This window comes from Scyliorhinus torazame, chromosome 11 (assembly GCF_047496885.1).
Source record: "Scyliorhinus torazame isolate Kashiwa2021f chromosome 11, sScyTor2.1, whole genome shotgun sequence".
NCBI lineage: Eukaryota > Metazoa > Chordata > Chondrichthyes > Carcharhiniformes > Scyliorhinidae > Scyliorhinus > Scyliorhinus torazame.
The window spans coordinates 29,648,044-29,667,453 of NC_092717.1; the positions used below are offsets into that span (position 1 = coordinate 29,648,044).

The window sequence follows — 19,410 nt, forward strand, 5'->3', positions numbered from 1 at the left end:
GGATATTGCAAAGGCAATGGCCCCTGAAAATAATCCAGCAAAAGTTTTTTTTTAAATTTAGAGTACCCAATTATTTGTTTTTCCAATTAAGGGGCAATTTAGCGTGACCAATCCATCTAACCTACACATCTTTGGGTTGTGGGGGTGAAACCCATGGAGACATAGGGAGAATGTGCAAACTCCACACAGACAGTGACCCGGGGCTGGGATCGAACCCGGATCCTCAGCACCATAGGCTGCAGTGCTGGCTACTGTGCCACCGTGCTGCCCAAAATTCCAACAAAAGTACTTATGCTTCAGAACTTGTCGCACCCCAAGCCAAGCTGTCCCAACCTCGATTTGGAGCCGACCCGGACCTCGGAGCTCCCAACACGGCCTAACAACCGACGCCAGCCCCCACATCGCCCGGCCCAGTCCACGGAGCTCCCGACCCGACCCCCGACGACGAGACCCGGCACAACTCGACCCCGAGAGACCCACCCAGTGACCTGACCCGGAGAGGTCCGCCCAGCAACCCGACCTACCTGGAGGTGGCAGAAAGGAAAATCCATGTGGAGGCCCGATTGGGCATACTTCAAGATCCGACCCCAGGAGCTCCCAGGGAGAGGACAGACCACCGGACTCAGCCCAACCTGCCTCAGGAAGCCCCTGCCCATGATTCAGGACCCCCAAAATGGCGGAGACCCCGCACGAGGACCCGAACACGCTGCAAGGTATTCCCGTGCCCACAGAACGCCGGGACCCATCCGGATCGTAAACATGCCCCCTTAGCAACCCCTCTACCTCAACCAGCGCCCGGGACCCTGCCAGACGCGACTCTGGAAATATAACCAGCGCCCTGGTCCTCGCCAGCGCCCTGGACCCAGCCAGATGCAACCACCTACCTTCCACAAGATCAGACTTCTCCTATCGGATCACAGGATCATCCAGTCGCAGCCGTCAACCAAGGAAGCGAGGGAAACGTGGCGGTCTGCAGGTTAGACTGAAGCAACGCGGTTTCAAGACCCCTCTCCCCAGCATACTCCTGGCAAACGTCCAAGCGATCAAAAACAAGCTGGATGAACTTAACGCCAGACTTACCTCTCAGAGGGAAGTAAGAGACTGCTGTGTGCTCTGTTTCACAGAGACATGGCTCACCCCCGTCTCACCGGACTGTGCCATGCAACCTGAAAGCTTCTCAATTCACCGGACGGACCGCACCACGTCATCAGGCATAGCAAAGGATGGAGGGGTTTGCCTCCTCATCAACTCCTCCTGTGCTTTGATGTGGCGACCCTGGTGACCTACTGCTCCCCGGACGTAGAATACCTGACCGTGAAGTGCTGCCCATACTATCTTCCACGTGAGTTCACTTCAGCCATTATCACAGCGGTCTACATCCCACCCCAGGCAGAAGTGAGGAAGGCCTTTGATGAACTATACACAGTTATAAACAACTACAAAACAGAACGCCCGGAGGCCTTGTTCATAGTGGCCGGAGACTTCAACAAGGCCAACCTCAAGAGTGTACTGCCAAAATTCCACCAGCACATCTCCTGTCCCACCAGGGGAGACAACACTCTTGACCACTGCTACTCAAAAATCAAGGGCGCCTAGCGTTCCATCCCTTGACCGCACTTTGGGAAATCAGACCATAAGACGGTGCTCCTTCTCCCAGCATACAAATAGAAACTCAAGCGGGAGAATCCAGCTAAGAAGGTCGTGCAGTGCTGGCCCGAGGAAACAAAAGAGCTCTTACCTGACTGCTTAGAGACAGTGGACTGGTCCATATTTAAGAACTCAGCAACCAACTTAAATGAGTATGCCACCACCGTCACAGACTTCATCAGCAAATGTGTGGACGACTGCGTGCCAAAGAAAGCAGTACGTACGTTCCCCAACCGGAAACCATGACTCAATCGTGGAGATTGACTCCCTACTGAAGGACAGATCTAAGGCGTTCAAGTCAGACAAGAAATCTATACAAGAAATCCAGGTACGACCTCCGCAAAGCCATCCGAGATGCCAAGAGAGAATATCAAACCAAGCTAGAGTCACAGACAGACTCTCGGCGGTTGTGGCAAGGACTAAACAAACATAACGAGCTACAAAGCGAAGCCGAGCAGTATCTCCGGCAGCAGCGCACCCCTCCCCGATGAACTCAATGCATTCTATGCTCGGTTCGAGCAGATAACCAACAATCTGCTGTCGAGTGCCCCTGCAGCCCATAACCCACCCATACTCACCATCACAACTTCCGAAGTCAGATCGGCCTTCCTGAAAGTGAACCCTTGGAAGGCGATGGGCCCGGACGGGATCCCTGGTCGTGCACTCAGAGCCTGCGCGGACCAGCTGGCAGAGGTGTTCGCGGACATCTTTAACTTGTTCCTACTCCACTCCGAGGTCCCCAACTGCTTCAAGAAGACCACCATCATACCAGTGCCAAAGAAGAACCAGGCAACGTGCCTCAATGACTACCGTCCGGTGGCCCTGACTTCAGTCGTAATGAAGTGCTTCGAGAGGTTGATCATGAAGCACATCACCTCCATAATCCCAGAACGCCTTGATCCACTGCAATTCGCATATCGTCGCAACCGGTCCACAGCAGACACCATTTCCCTGGCCATACACTAATCCCTAGAGCATCTCGACAACAAGGACTCCTACATTAGACTCCTATTTATTGACTACAGCTCTGCCTTCAAACCATAATCCCAGCCAAGCTCATATCAATGCTCCAAAGCCTAGGACTTGGCTCCCCACTCTGCAACAGGATCCTTGATTTTCTGACCAATAGACCACAGTCAGTAAGAATGAACAACAACACCTCCTCCACAATAGTCCTCAATACCGGGGCCCCGCAAGGCTGCGTACGTAGCCTCCTACTCTACTCCCTGTACACACACGACTGCATGGCAAAATTTGGTTCCAACTCCATCTACAAGTTTGCTGATGATACGACCATAGTGGGCCGGATCTCGAATAACGACGAGTCAGAATACAGGAGGGAGACAGAGAACCTAGTGGAGTGGTGCAGCGACAACAATCTCTCCCTCAATGCCAGCAAAACTAAAGAGCTGGTCATTGACCTCAGGAAGTAAAGTTCTGTATACACCCCTGTCAGCATCAACGGGGCCGAGATGGAGATGGTTAGCAATTTCAAATTCCTAGGAGTGCACATCTCCAAAAATCTGTCCTGGTCCACCCCCGTCGATGCTACCACCAAGAAAGCACAACAGCACCTATACTTCCTCAGGAAACTAAGGAAATTCGGCATGTCCACATTAACTCTTACCAACTTTTACAGATGCACCATAGAAAGCATCCTATCAGGCTGCATCACAGCCTGATATGGCAACTGCTCGGCCCACGACCGCAAGAAACTTCAGAGAATCGTGAACACCGCCCAGTCCACCACACGAACCTGCCGCCCATCCATTGACTCTATCTATACCTCTATAATCAAAGACCCCTCCCACCCGGCTTACTCACTCTTCCAACTTCTTCCATTGGGCAGGAGATACAGAAGTCTGAGAATATGCACGAACAGACTCAAAAATAGCTTCTACCCCGCTGTTACCAGGATCCTAAATGACCCTCTTATGGACTGACCTCATTAACACTACACCCTGTATGCTTCATCCGATGCCAGTGCTTATGTAGTTACATTGTATACCTTGTGTTGCCCTATTATGTATTTTCTTTTATTCTCTTTTCCTCCCATGTACTTAATGATCTGTTGAGCTACTTGCAGAAAAATACTTTTCACTGTACCTCGGTACACGTGACAATAAACAAATCCAATCCAAATCCAATCCAATCCAGTACAGCTACAACACTGTCATTTACCTGGCAATGTGGAAAATTGCCGAATTATGTCCTGTACACGAAAAACAGGAAAATCCAACCTGGCCATTTACTGTCTCTTCAGTCTACTTTCAATTGCCAGTAAAGTGATGGCAGGGGCACTTTCTTAGCAATTACCCTCTCACTAGTGCTCAATTTGGGTTCTGCCAGGGTCATTCAGCTGCTGACCGCATTACTGCTTGGAGGTCCAACTATGTTAAGGTGTGACATAAATGCAAGCTGTTATTATAGATGCAGGGACTGGAGAATTTGTGCATTGTGTTGGATGCAGGACCAGAGGTAGCAGGGCTGAAAGATTAATATCAGAGAGTGCTTTGTTGGTTTGTTGTCATGTTGCCACCTCCAGCCCATCTTGACAGAGGCAGGCACGAGGGGTGGGGGTGACAACAACCCAGCCACAAGCAGCAAGTAGCCTGTTAAGGCAATTGGAGGGCTTATTAAGGCATATTTTCTGAGGCCAGCTGGAATTTTTCAGTCACTGGTTGGTCCCCGCGGTGATGGCTGGTGTGCGGAAGTGGCCTCCCGGCAGCAGGTTGCAGAGAGCTAGCACTAAGTCCTTCCTCCCATTGCTGACAGACTGGGATAGGCACAATTGCAGTCAATAAGGCACCCCCTCCAGAATGGAGGTTATGCAGCTGGGACCACTTTTTGTCTTGAAAAATAATAAAGTGTGCTCAGAGGGAGCCTCCATCTTGAAACTTCCTCTCTTTCCTACCTGCACCGTCAGTGCCCATCTCAGATTGGCCCTCCAGGCCAGGGGTCTGCTTGATCACCCTCAGTTGGATGGCGAGTGTGCCCCTCTGGTTGGACATCTCAGTCAAAATGGTGCTGTCGCCAAATGCTGGGTTGGGGACCGAGAAATGCCCTCACACTGGGGTCCCAGCCTCAAAATGCTAATTCCGCCCTGAGTCTCAGCCATGTCTCAGTCACCTCTGAGTCAGAAGATTGTTCAAGTCCAGCACCGCCTCAGGACAAAAATTAAGGCTGACACTCAAGTGAAATACTGGGTTCTGAACCATTGGAGGCGCTATCTTGGGCGAGAAACGTTGAAGCTGAGATCTAATTCCCCCTCTATGGTGGATGTAAAAGACCCAGTGGTGGTACATCAAAGAAGAGCAGGGGAGTCATGCCCAGTGTCCTGGCCAATATTTATCCCTCAATCAACAACACAAAAACGAGATTATCCTGCCACGATCACATTGCTGTTTGTGGGAGCTTGCTGTGCACACATTGACTGTCACGTTTCCCACATTGCAATCTGTGGCTAAACTTCAAACTTACTTCATTGGCTGTAGAGCTTATGGGACATCTTGGTGTAATCCAAAGGCGCTATAACAACGCAAATCTTTATTTTATAGGGAATGATAATGTGGCTTAATTCAAGTCCTTTTCTGCTTTGACTTGAATCAAAAAAAGGGGGGTTATATATTAAATGTTGGCGGTTTCTTTAGGGTATTTTATATGTGTCTTCCTTCGCAAACGATTTGTGGTTAAACAGCCCTCCCCCCGCCTGCTAGCAGCGAGTTAACTTGTAAACCAAGAATGAGGTGCTCCTGTTTCTTCCTGAATTTTTTCTCCCCCAGGGAAGGAAACTGCTGCCGCGTGGTGTAAATTGCAAAGGGTGGAACTGCAGCCACCGCCACAATGGCATCTCAAGAAGCTCAGGTATTTATTTGTGGGTAGATTCCCTCGATGACTCTCATCCTCCGTCTCAAAAGATCCTCCGCCCAGAGTTCTCTGGAGGCCGGGAAGGTGTGCACCCGAGGTAGAAGCGTGACCGAGTTCAGTTCAGTTCTAAGTGTGGAGGGGGGAAGGATTGTCATTGAGCTCCTGCGGGGTCAGCACCGAGATGCAGTTCACTATCGGCCAGACTGAGAGGGCGAGCGACTCTCTGGGAGCACGCTATGTGGTAAATAAATGTGGCTTCACAAAGTAAAGTATTTCTCAGTTTTATTTCTCACCGAGATGTTTAGTCATTAAAGGCGTTTGTTTGCCTCTCTTTGTGCACCCCCCTCCTCCTAGGTTTACGGTATTCATCTGGAGGGCTATCTCTTCTGTAAACTCCGGTACAGCCAGCTGTACAAGTGGAATGAAAAGGTAAGGAATTGTACATCTCTGAAGTAAAGATTTGAGTTAGTAGGTCCCAACATGCTGGGCAAGGTGCTATTGAAACCCATTCGTAAAATAAAAACTATAATTGATCCTTAATGTCAACTGGCCCAATGATGGATACTAGACTTCATTTCACCTACTTGTAAAGATTGAATGGTAACCCATTTTATCATAGCCCTGATCCCCAAATCTGTGAATTCTAAAGTGCTTTGAAACCACTTCACAGGTTAAAATCGTAAGGACAGGTGAATAATGATGTTGCCAAGTGCACAAAACACATGACCACCCTCTCATTGTTCTCTGTCGTTTAAAACATTCCTCTGTGACATTAGAAAACTCAATCTTCACAGTTAAACCTGGCTTGTAAAACATAGGAGTATGCCATCTGGCCCCTTGAGTCTGTTCTGCCGTTCAATTTGAGTACTGTGTCAGTACCAGTACAAATGGGACAGGTTACACCTGGGCATGTCTGGGATTAATGTCCTAGGGAGTGTTTAATCTAAAAAGGCAGGGGAGTGGAACCTATGAAAGGAGTCAGAGGAAGGGGGAATCAAGGACAAAAACAAAAGACAGAAAGGAGAATAAGAAACTGTTCAGCAGAGAATCCAAGGACTAGATCCAAAGTGAAAAATATTGGGAGCAGGACCAGTAACTTTAAAACGATAAGCCTAAAGGCTTTGTGCCTTAACGCAAGGAGCATTTGCAATAAAGCAGATAAACTAATTGTGCAAATAGATGTAAATGGGTATGATATAATCGGGATTACAGACATATGGCTGAAGTGTGACCAGGAATGGAAACTGCACATCCAGGTGTATTTAGGAAGGACAGACAAAAAGGAAAAGACAGTGGAGTTGTATTGCAGGTTACAGAGGAAATGAATGCAATAGTTTTAAAAATAAATTTAGAATACCCAATTCATTTTTTCCAATTAAGGGGCAATCTAATAAATTATAGCAGAGCACCTAGAAAGCAGGGGTACGATCGGATGGACTCAGCATGGATTTATGAAGGAAGAATCATACTTAACAAATTTACTGGGACTTCCGGTGGTGGCCATGAGCTGATCGGTCCACACACATGTCTCCCACTTGGAGGCTCAGTTTTTGGCCCTTTCTACCCGCTGAATGGACATTCTGGTGGGAACAGGAGAAAGTAATTGAAGCTTGTTGGTTTCTCCTCCGATGTGGGATGTCAGCAGGTTATAATACCAGGCTTAAGTTGAATAAGGCCCACACTAAGAGTTGGATGACCCTAGGCGCAGCAAAGAAAAGTACAGTGGAACCTGCCATGTCGTTGTCGCCCTCCCCACTGCCTATGGAGCAGTTAATGGAGTTATTAAAGGGGAATTTAAGAAGCAGTGGCAGGAGGACCTGTCCAGGCTGATTGAGGCAGCAGTAACTGCTCTTCACAGGCCTTTGGAGAGGGCGGAGAAGCGAATGGAGTTGCAGGGGGCGGCGATTCGGGAGGTGGAGCAGGCGGTCTTGGATCACAGTGACCAGATAGTGTCTCTGGAGGCAGAGGTAACAATGCAGGTGGAGGACCACAAAGTGTTGAAGGCCAGTGTGCTAACCACTATGCTACCGGGCCAGACATAGATGAGGAGAAATTTCTTCATCCAGAGAGTGTTGAGCATGTGGCATTCTGAGCCTGTGGTATTCGTTACCATAGGGAGTAATTGAGGCCAAAACATTGTATGTTTTCAAGAAGCTGTTAGATGTAGCGCTTGGGGCAGAGGGGAATAAAGAATGTGGGGGGAAGGCAGGATTAGTCTATTTTGGATGATCAAACATTTTTAAAAATAAAAATAAATTTAGAGTACCTAATTATTTTTTTCCAATTAAGGGGCAATTTAGCGTGGCCAATCCACCTAACCTGCACATCTTTGGGTTGTGGCGGTTAAACCCACGCAGACACGGGGAGAATCTGCAAACTCAACACGGACAGTGACCCAGGGTCGGGATTCGAACCCGGGCCCTCAGCGCCGTAGTCCCAGTGCTAACCGCTGCTGGATAATCAAACATGATCATAATGAATGGCAGAGCGGGCTAGAAGGGCCGAATGGCCTGCTCCTACTCCTATTTATCTATGCAAGTGGTTTACAATATCAAAAGATCAAAAATACAAATGGCAAGAGCTTTACTTAATTCCTTAACCTCATAATAACAGGAAGCAACAACATAATATATATTTTTTTTAATTGCCAATTTTTCGGCATTGTAATGTGTTATGTAATATTCATGACTTGCTGCATTCCAATTACCTTACTAGCATACACGTAATCAATTTGTACAAAAGCCCTCTATGTTGATGGAATGCCTTTTTTAAACTGGGACATGAATTGTATTAAATGTTCCTTCATACACTTCTCATGTTAAAGAAGGTCTAAAAATGGACACTGCAACATGTATCACTGCAGTGACGGCAACATCAAATACCCACCTATTTTGGGATTATTAGTTGGGCGTCATTTATTTTTCACCTTTCAAACTGAATTCTTTGTCTCAGACTTTATAAAGATCAGTTTCACCATCCAAAATCAAACATTAGCTTGTACAACAAAAGGATGACCAGACATTTTTACTTCAAAAGGGAAATAAATAGGAACAGTCATGAATTGTACTTGTACGGCAGCACGGTGGCACAGTGGGTTAGCCCGGCTGCCTCACGGCACCGAGGTCCCAAGTTCGATCCTGGCTCTGGGTCACTCTCTATGTGGAGTTTGCACATTCTCCCCATGTTTGCGTGGGTCTCACCCCCACAACCCAAAGATGTGCAGGCTAGGTGGATTGGCCACGCGAAATTGCCCCTTAATTGGAAAAAATGAATTGGGTACTAAAAAAAAAAAGAATTTTACTTGTACTTTTGGCTGATTCTGGTAAGTCGTTACACTCTAGGACACCAGCTGCAATGTCAACGACTATGGATTTACTAGTCTTGTATCTTTTTTTCTTTTTAAAAATAAATTTAGAGTACCCAATTCATTTTTCCAATTAAGGGGCAGTTGAGCATGGCCAATCCACCTACTCTGCACACATTTGGGTTGTGGGGGTGAAACCCACGCAAACACGGGGAGAATGTGCAAACTCCACACGGACAGTGACCCAGAGCCGGATTGAACCTGGGACCTCGGTGCCGTGAGGTAGCAGTGCTAACCAGTGTACCACCATGCTGCCCATTAGGCTTGTATCTTGCCAGATGCTTGTGACACATATATCTGATCTTTCGGAGTGATCGGTACACTCTAATCACTATTTTCCTTTTCTCAACTGCCTTCTAATGAATGTTCTTTTAAACAAAATCTACATTTAGAGTACCCAATTCTTTTTTTTTTTCAATTAAGGGGGAATTTAGAATGACCAATCCACCTACTCTGCATATCTTTGGGTTGTGGGGGTGAGACACACCCAGACATGGGGAGAATGTGCAAACCCTACACAGACAGGATTGAACCGAGGTCCTTGGGGCCGTAAGGCAACAGTACCTCGCACTAATGAATTATCTTAATTGCATTGAAGTTCATTTATAAATGTCACATCAGTGTCCATCTTTGAAGACTAGAGTTTGAAAAGTATTGAATCATCGAGAATATGGCTTTGAGCAAAATGGTACAGGTTATCTCCGTTATGTCTCAAATGATGAAACAATTCTAATGTCCTTACTCCTGTCAATTCATATCAGATCAATTCCGGTATTGGAAAAAATACTCACATGATCATGGCTGATCAGATCTTGGCCCCATCGGCACTTTACTGCCTGTAATTCATAATCCTCGATATTCCTATAGTTCAAGAATCTGCTTATCTCAACCTTGAACATATTGAGTGACCCATCTTTACAGCTCCCTGGGCAGAACATTTCAGAAATCCTTCCTCCACTCAATATTAAATTGGTGATCCATTGTTCTGAAACTGTGCCACCTTGTTCTGGGCTGCCCCACTGGTGAGACGAAACATTCTATCAAACTCCCTCAGAATCCATGGGCGGGATTCTCTAATTCCGCGGCGGAGTGTCCACGGCGTCGTAAACGCCGTTGCGTTTTACGGCTGCGTGAACGGGCCGACCCAACGACTAATTCTGGCCCCTACAAAGGGGCCAGCATGGCACTGGAGTGGTTCACGGCGCTCCAGCTGCTGATCTCGGCGCGAACTGGGCAGCGTGGCAGCCGTGCATGCGCAGTGGCGCCGACGCCAACGCACGCATGAGCAGTGGCTTCCTTCCTGGCGCAGGACTCCAGGGGCCAGCACAGAAAAAACGAGGCCCCAGCCAGAGAAGCCGGCCCGCCGATCGGTGGGCCCTGATCGCAGGCCTGGCCACATTGGAGGGCCTCCCCCCCCCCCCCCCCCCCCCACTACAAAACTCCCCCACAGGCCGCCCCCTGACTCTTCCACGCCGAGGTCCCGCTGGCTGAGAGCAGGTGTGGACGGCGTCGGTGGGACTCGGCGTTCTTACGACGGCCGCTCGGCCCATCCCGGGCCGAGAATCGGTGGTCCGGCTGCGAAGAGCAGCCCCCCACCGGTGCCGTGCCAACCACGGTGGTGCCAATGGTGCCAATCACATGCTGGCGTCAAGCTGTATTTTTTGAACTGAGAATTTGAGAGCCAATTTGAGGGCATAGATAGGGTCGAAGTGGCTAATTCTTGTCATTATATCAGTCATGGTATGTTCAGTCATACTTGTGAATTAAGGACATGGTTGTAGCATAATCCTGCATCACTGTTCTAGCAATGAGCAGCAAACAAGAATAATTTTTATTAAAATTACATTTTTATAACGCTTATAGTAAATTTAGGTAAGGTAATATTGTAGTGCCCCCTCTAACTGAAAATGAGGGTTTGCTATAGCAAGTACAGTAGTGAGCTGCCTAAGGATACTTCTCATTTCTCCGCACCTCTTCAGTTGCTCAAAGAGCCCCTTGTTTTCAATCTCAATGAGCTATATGACTAGGGAAAAGATTACATGAGATGGTTTCCCCTTGCCTACTTGTGTGAGTGCTTGAAAGATCCTCTCTTTGCCTGTTGCATCTTGGGAGTTACAATTCCTCCACCATCGCTGGATTGCCATTGGCCAGAATTCAGAACCCCAAGCATGGGCCCTTACCCGTGTCCGGGGCGACTTGGGGCAGAGAGAATCACCCCTGAAGTCTCCCAAAAGACATGTTTGTTAGGTGAATTGGACATTCTGAATTCTCCGTCTTTGTACCCGAACAGGTGCCGGAATGTGGCGACTAGGGGATGTTCACAGTAACTTCATTGCAGTATTTTTATTTATCAAATTTAGAATATCCAATTCTTGTTTTTTCCAATTATGGGGCAATTTAGCATGGCCAATTCATCTACCCAGCACATCTTTCTGGGCTGTGGGGTTTCTCCATGCAGACACGGGGAGAATGTACAAACTCCATACGGACAGTGACCGTAGGTCTGTGGCGCCGTGAGGCAGCAGTGCTAACCACTGCACCACCGTGCCGCCCACTTCATTGCCGTGTTAATGTAAGCCTAATTGTGACTAATTAAGATTATATTCTCTTACCCACCTGTGTTTGATCCTTAACAGTATGCATTAATTCAGAGTACCCAGTAATTTGTAAACACCTTTAACTTTGAATTTCTGAATTTGAAAGCTCCCTCATATTACTGATTAGATTCGTGTGCTAGGAACATTCCCTATTGTGACAGTAAATGAGCGACAAGCGCCTGGAATGTTATTGACTGGAATTGTTACGGTCACTTAACAAGTGGTAATCCCTTCCTTTGCAGACATAAGCCACTGTATGAGTGACACACCGTTGTCCTGTTGCAGTTACACGTGAATGAAAGTTGCAGATTCTGCTTTTCATTGTCACGCTGCCTTGCCTATTCTTGAAGATTAAAAGGGAGAGTTGGGGGAAAAAAATGCAACTAATGTAAACTGAGTACAACAAATTCACTTGGGTTTCTCACTTTAATGGAAAAACCAAAGCTGAAATTTTAAACATCCCACTAAATTGAAAGGATGCATTCTTGCTAACGGGCATCCCTGATGTTTAATTGCTCCACCATTGACGGCTATGCTAAGCTCTGGAATTCCCTCCCCCAAACAACACCTGTACCCTTAGGGGCTGGTTTAGCTCACTGGGCTAAATTGTTGGCTTTTAAAGCAGACCAAGGTAGGCCAGCAGCACGGTTCACTTCCCGTACCAGCCTCTCCGAACAGGCGCCGGAATGTGGCGACTAGGGGCTTTTCACAGTAACTTCATTGAAGCCTACTCGTGACAAGCGATTTTCTTTTCTTTCTTTCTATCTCCCTGCTTCTCTCCCTCTCTCTCGCCTGGTTTCTAACTGTGTACTGTTTAAAATTGACCTCTTTGACTGAGCTTATGGTCATCTGTTCTAACCTCCCCTTTCCTGACTTGGTGTCAAGTTTAGTTTCTGCTTTAGTGAAGCATCCTGGGACATTTTACTATAGATATTTGATTGCTGCAGTACATCAGGAAGTTGTGACCTAGATGTTGATCCCAAGTATGCATTTAAAAGAGTGAATTTTGCAGGAGGAGGCGAACCATTAACCTTCTCTGCTGAGTCATTCAGGGGGAATTTGTGTTATTTCGCCGTACGATTTAAGAACGCAGACGTTAACAAACTTTGGTTTGTAGAGATGTCTGAGGGAGGAAACAAATGAGACACTAGCATTTTTGTCTTGGGAGTGACTGGACTGTTCCTCATTGAAATGTAGACACTTTTGTGCACTAGAGGAAATTATTGCAGGCCCACAAAGATTGTGTTGTTTGGTCCTACCTTAGAAAGTAGGGCAGCACGGTGGCGCAGTGATTAGCATTGCTGCCTCACGGCGCTGAGGTCCCAATTCGATCCCGGTTCTGGGTCACTGTCCATGTGGAGTTTGCACATTCTCCCCGTGTTTGCATGGATTTTGCCCCCACAACCCAAAGATGTGCTGGCTAGGTGGATTGGCCACGCTAAATTGCCCCTTTAATTGGAAAAAATGAATTGGGTACTCTAAATGTATATTTAAAAAAAGAAAGTAGCACACAATGTCGTCTAAAATGTTGTAAATGTTATTTCAGTTGTCTGAATGCCTGCAGCTATTTACTAGCTGGTGTGTTTGATTTGATTTTTGATCTTCCTCTTCCCAACGTACGAAGATGACTACTAGGCTCAAGATGCCTGATGTACATTCCAGGACTCTGCTATTTCAATGCTGATTTCCAATAACGTTTTATTGCTGTTAAGTGTATCTCTCGCTAAGGACTGTGCTTTTACACTTCAAACTATTCAGTGCTGTAACAGGTGAAGCCCTGGATAACTGAACAGTTGTCCCAATGTATCGCTGAAGGTTAAATTGATAAACATTATTGGCAGTACGGTGGCGCAGTGGTTAGCCCTGCTGCCTCACGGTGCCGAGGTCCCAGGTTCGATCCTGACTCTGGATCACTGTCCGTGTGGAGTTTGCACATTCTCCCCGTTTCTGCGTGGATTTCCCTCCCACAATCCAAAAATATGCAGGTAGATGGATTGGCCACTCAAATTGCCCCTTAATTGGGAAAAATTAATTGGGTACTCTAAATTTAAAAAAATAAATTGATAAACATAAGGGAACCTTATATCACCAGAATATTTGTAATGTGTTTTGTGTCTAGAGTTTTGGGAAAGTCCATGAATGTAGAGTTTTGAGCGTTTGAGTGACATCGTCTTTAAGCATACAGAGGAATTTATATAAAGGCAGCATTGTTTTCTTTAATCAGTTTGTTTATTTCCCTCATGAGGGCAATAGCTTGTGCTGAAGTATCGTTCCATGACTGATGTTGATCTTATCCAAGGGGTTCGTCTTCAATTCAGACAGGCTTGATGGACCAACTGTCATTTGCTGGTCTTTATACAAGCATATAAATTAGGAGCAGGAATAGACCTCTCGAGCCTGCTCCGCCATACAATAAGATCATGGCTGATCATTTAAAAAAAAGATAAAAAAATTTATTCAACTATTTCTGTTTATAACACTAAAAATATTCACTCCATTCAAACAAATTTTACATTATTACAAAAACAAAATATCCCCATCCACTCTCCCTCAAACAGCTGTTGGTAATCAGCTCGTTGAAGGTAATGAACAGCTGCCACCTTGAGTAAAACCCATGCACTGACCCTCAGCAGCATACTTTATCTTCTCCTCCAGATGCAGAAATTCCCTGAACCAAACTGAAGCCTTCGGCAGTGTCCGGCCTCTCCACCCAAGCAAGACGCGCCTCTGGGCTGTTAGAGAGGTGAAGGCGGACTTCCGGTTGCGGCGATCCACTGCTAAGCAGCACGTTTCGGCAGCTCCCGTTCTAACGGACTTTTGGGCTCTTTTCGGGAGCCCCAACGGAATTTTTTTTAGACCAAGCCCAGTGTGGGGTGACGAAGGAAGATCCCCCCCCCCCCCCCCCCCCCCCGCCCCACCGTGTGTGTATGGAAAGGACCAGTGGTAGTGGCCAGATTGCGAAGGATCCTTTGGAGCAGCGGCAGAGAAGGGAAGGGAGAAGCAAGATGGCGACGGATGGAGCCCAGGCGGCATGGGGCCCGGACCAGCAGGAATTCCTCCGACGATGTGTGGAGGAACTAAAGAAAGAGGTGCTGGCACCGATGTTATTGGCAATCGGGGGACTGAAGGAAACACAAAAGGTCCAGGCGATAGAGCTCCGTGGAGTGAAGGCAAAGGCAACCGAGAATGAGGATGAGATACAGAGCCTGGTGGTAAAAACGGAGACGCATGAGGCGTTACATAAGAGGTGCATAGAAAGGCTGGAAGCCCTGGAGGACCGTTCGAGGAGGAAGAACCTACGGATATTAGGTCTCCCCGAAGGAGGAGAGGGAGCTGATGTTGGGGCTTATGTGAGCACGATGCTCCATACGCTAATGGGAGCTGAGGCCCCAACGGGCCCCCTGGAGGTGGAAGGAGCGTACCGGGTCCTTGTGAGAAGACCAAACGCGGGTGAAATACCAAGGGCGATAGTGGTGAGATTCCACCGCTTCATGGACAGCGAGGTGGTCCTGAGCTGGGCCAAGAAGGTACGGAGTAGCAAGTGGGAGAATGCGGTGATACGAGTGTATCAGGACTGGAGTGCGGAGGTGGCGAGAAGGAAGGCGAGTTTTAATCGGGCCAAGGCGGTGCTTCACAGGAAGAAAATAAAATTTGGGATGCTGCAGCCGGCGCGATTGTGGGTCACGCATCAGGGCAAGCACTACTACTTCGAAAAGGCAGATGAGGCATGGACCTTCATTCAAGAAGAGAAACTGGACTAGATCTGAGAGTTTGATGTTGGGGGGGAAGCAACGAGGTGGTGGTACAGGAATGTAAAGTGGAGAAAGGGAGGTTTACTATGCAGCAATGTTGGATGGGGAATTTCTCTCCTCCTGATGGGGGGACACGAAGAAATGTGGGTGCCGGTGGGAAAAAGGGACAGAGAGGGGGAAGGGGAATGAGGGAGCTGCGCCATAGGAGGCGGGGCCGATAGGAAAGCACGGGGTTTTCCCGCGCTATGGAGATGATGGCGGGAAGATCGGCGCAGGAAGGAAGAGAGCCCCACACGCAGGGAGGTCAAAGAGAGAACGGGGGAAGCCGGGGTCAGCTAGAGTTAGCTGACTTTCGGAAGCATTATGGGGGGAGTAACCATGCTAGAGGGGGATCTAGCGGGGGGGGGGGCGGGGGGGGGGGGCTAACTGGGTTGCTGCTGCTGAGGGCAAGGGGGAGCTGGCAAGAGAAGAGGTGGTCGGGATGGGAAGGCGCCGCCTGGGGGACAGATGGGTGCGCGAGACCTGGACGGGGGGATGGCCCAGAAAAGGGGATGGCTAGTCGGCAGGGGGGTGGGGGGGGCAGGGGCGCGAGCGAGCGGCCCTCCAATCCGGCTGATCACGTGGAATGTGAGAGGCCTAAATGGACCGATTTAAGAGGGCCCGGGTGTTCGCGCACTTAAGGAGACTGAAGGCGGACGTAGTCATGCTCCAGGAGACGCACCTGAAGGTGGCGGATCAGGTTAGGTTAAGAAAAGGATGGGTGGGACAGGTATTCCACTTGGGGCTGGACGCAAAAAACAGGGGGGTGGCGATACTGGTGGGGAAACGGGTGTCGTTCGAGGCTAAGAATATAGTGGTGGATAACGGGGGCAGGTATGTGATGGTGAGTGGTAGATTGCAGGGAGAGGCGGTCGTGCTGGTGAATGTATATATGCCCCGAACTGGGATGACGCGGGATTCATGAAGCGGATGCTGGGACGTATCCCGGACCTGGAGGTGGGAAACTTGGTAATGGGGGGGGGGGGGGGGACTTCAACACTGTGCTGGATCCAGGGCTAGACCGGTCTAGATCCAGGACCGGGAGAAGGCCGGCAGCGGCCAAGGGGATTTATGGAACAAATGGGGGGGGAGTGGATCCGTGGAGGTTTGCTAGGCCGTTGGCTAAAGAGTTTTCCTTTTTCTCCCACGTCCACAAGGTATACTCCTGGATAGATTTCTTTGTTTTGAGTAGGGCACTGATCTCGAAGGTGGCAGAAACGGAGTATTCGGCCATAGCCGTTTCAGACCACACCCCGCATTGGGTGGATCTGGAACTAGGAGAGGAGAGGGAGCAGCGCCCACTCTGGCGACTGGATGTGGGACTATTGGCGGATGAGGGGGTTTGTGGAAGGATGCGGAGGTGTATTGAGAGATACCTGGAGGTCAATGACGATGGTGAGGTTCAGGTGGGGGTAGTATGGGAAGCGCTGAAGGCAGTGGTTAGAGGAGAGCTGATCTCCATTAGAGCCCACAAGGAGAAACAAGAGGGCAAAGAAAGGGAGAGATTAGTGGGGTAGATTTTGAGGGTGGATAAAAGATATGCGGAGGCCCCAGACGAAGGACTATATAGAGAAAGGCGAAGACTTCGGACGGAGTTTGACCTGACCACAGGAAAGGCAGAGGCACAGTGGAGGAAGGCACAGGGGATGCGATATGAGTATGGGGAAAAGGCGAGCTGGCTGCTGGCCCATCAACTTCGTAAGAGGATAGCGGCGAGAGAGATTGGGGGAGTTAGGGATGAAACGGGAACTATGGAGCAGAGAGCAGGGAAGGTAAATGAGGTGTTTAAGACCTTTTATGAGAGGCTACATAAGTCCCAACCCCCGGGGGGGTAAAGAGGGAATGCTACATTTTCTGGATCAACTAAGGTTCCCGAGGGTGGAGGAGCAGGAGGTGGCAGGTCTGGGGGCGCCAATCGAGGTGGACGAGGTGACTAAGGGACTGGGGAACATGCAGGCAGGGAAGGCCCCGGGACCAGACGGGTTTCCAGTGGAATTCTACAGGAAATATGTGGACCTGTTGGCCCCGCTGCTGGCGAGAACCTTTAACGAGGCTAGGGAAAGGGGGGATACTACCCCCGACAATGTCGGAGGCGACGATATCACTAATTCTGAAGCGGGATAAAGATCCGCTGCAATGCGGGTCATACAGGCCTACCTCACTCCTAAATGTAGATGCCAAACTGCTGGCAAAAGTGCTGGCGACAAGGATAGAGGATTGCGTCCCGGGGGTGGTGCATGAAGACCAGACAGGGTTTGTAAAGGGGAGACAACTGAATGTTAACGTTCGACGGCTGCTGGGGGTGATGATGACGCCCCCAGCGGAGGGAGAGGCAGAGATAGTGGCGGCGATGGATGAGGAGAAGGCATTCGATAGGGTGGAGTGGGACTATTTGTGGGAGGTGCTGAGGAGGTTTGGGTTCGAGGAGGGGTTTGTTAGATGGGTCAGACTCCTATATGGGGCCCCAGTGGCAAGTGTAGTCACAAACCGGCAAAGATCGGGGTATTTTTGGCTACACAGGGGAACAAGACGGGTATCCCCTGTCCCCATTACTGTTCGCATTGGCAATTGAACCACTGGCCATAGCATTGAGGGACTCTAAGAAATGGAGGGGAGTGGTTAGAGGGGGAGAGGAGCATCGAGTGTCACTCTACGCTGAAGACTTACTGCTAGATGTTGCGGACCCTGTAGAGGGGATGCCAGAGGTTATGCAGATACTGAGGGAGTTTGGAGATTTCTCGGTGTACAGGCTAAATATGGGGAAGAGCGAGCTTTTTGTTATACACCCCGGGGACCAGGGAAGAGGAATAGACGCTCTGCCGTTAAGGAGAGTGGAAAGGAGCTTTCGATATCTGGGGATCCAGGTAGCCAGGAACTGGGGAACTCTACACAGACTTAATCTGACGCGACTGGTGGAGCAGATGGAGGAGGACTTCAAGAGGTGGGATATGTTGCCGCTCTCATTGGCAGGCAGAGTGCAGGCGGTGAGAATGATGGTCCTCCCGAGGTTTCTTTTCGTGTTTCAGTGTCTCCCCATTCTGATCACAAAGGCCTTTTTCAAAAAAATAGACAGGAGCATTATGAGCTTTGTGTAATCAGGGAAGACCCCGAGGGTAAGGAGGGGGTTCCTGCAGCGCAGTAGGGATAGAGGGGGACTGGCGCTGCCGAGCCTGAATGACTACTACTGGGCCGCCAATGTGGCGATGGTTTGTAAGTGGATGAGGGAGGGAGAGGGGGCGGCGTGGAAGAGGCTGGAGATGGCGCCCTGTAAAGGAACGAGCCTAAAGGCCCTGGTGATGGCGCCGCTGCCATTCTCCCCGAAAAGGTATACCACAAACCCAGTGGTGGTGGCAGCCTTGAGGATCTAGGGGCAGTGGAGGCGACACGGGGGGGTGACGGGTGCCTCGGTGTGGTCCCCGATTAGGAATAACCACAGGTTTGTCCCAGGAAGGATGGACGGGGGGTTCCAGAGTTGGCAACGAGTAGGAATTAGGAAACTGAGGGACCTGTTTATAGACGGGACGTTTGCAAGCCTGGGAGCGTTGGAGGAAAAATATGAGTTGCCCCCAGGGACTATCTTCAGATATATGCAAGTGAGGGCGTTTACGAGGCAACAGGTGAGGGAATTTCCGCTGCTCCCGACACGGGATCCAAGATAGAGTGATTTCCGGGGTATGGGTCGGGGAGGGCAAAGTGTCCGAAATATATCAGGAGATGAGAGACGAGGGGGAGGCGATGATAGAGGAGCTGAAGGGAAAATGGGAAGAAGAGCTGGGGGAGGAGATTGAGGAGGGGCTATGTGCCGATGCCTTAAGCAGGGTAAATTCCTCGTCTTCGTGCGCCAGGCTTAGCCTGATTCAATTTAAGGTTCTACACAGAGCACATATGACGGGAGCAAGACTGAGCAGGTTCTCCGGAATGGAGGACAGGTGTGGGAGGTGCTCAGGAAGCCCGGCGAACCACACACACATGTTCTGGTTGTGTCTGGCATTGGATGAGACTGGAGGGGAGTGGCAAGGGTGATTTCAAAGGTGGTGAAGGCCCGGCTCAAGCCAGGCTGGAGGTTAGCGATATTTGGGGTAGCGGAAGAGCCGGGAGTGCAGGAGGCGAAAGAGGCCGATATTCTGGCCTTTGCGTCCCTAGT

At 49.3% G+C, this 19,410-nt stretch overlaps 1 protein-coding gene and 1 long non-coding RNA gene across 7 annotated transcripts in view; one reads left to right on the forward strand and one right to left on the reverse strand.

Annotated features, from left to right (window-relative positions):
* LOC140385208 (uncharacterized) overlaps nucleotides 1-19,410 on the reverse strand; it is a 348,523-nt gene that overhangs the window by 58,181 nt on the left and 270,932 nt on the right. The gene's annotated exons all lie outside the window — the stretch shown is intronic.
* Nucleotides 5,389-19,410, forward strand: part of LOC140385207 (sorting nexin-31-like) — a 119,894-nt gene continuing 105,872 nt past the window's right edge. Inside the window, exons 1-2 of one of the 2 annotated variants that reach the window (XM_072467109.1) lie at nucleotides 5,389-5,511; nucleotides 5,869-5,943. In XM_072467109.1, the coding sequence (XP_072323210.1) occupies nucleotides 5,491-5,511; nucleotides 5,869-5,943 (96 nt within the window). In that variant the 5' untranslated portion in view covers nucleotides 5,389-5,490. Of the gene's footprint in view, nucleotides 5,756-5,868; nucleotides 5,944-19,410 lie in introns of both variants that reach the window. The other variant, XM_072467108.1, reaches the window with a different exon arrangement.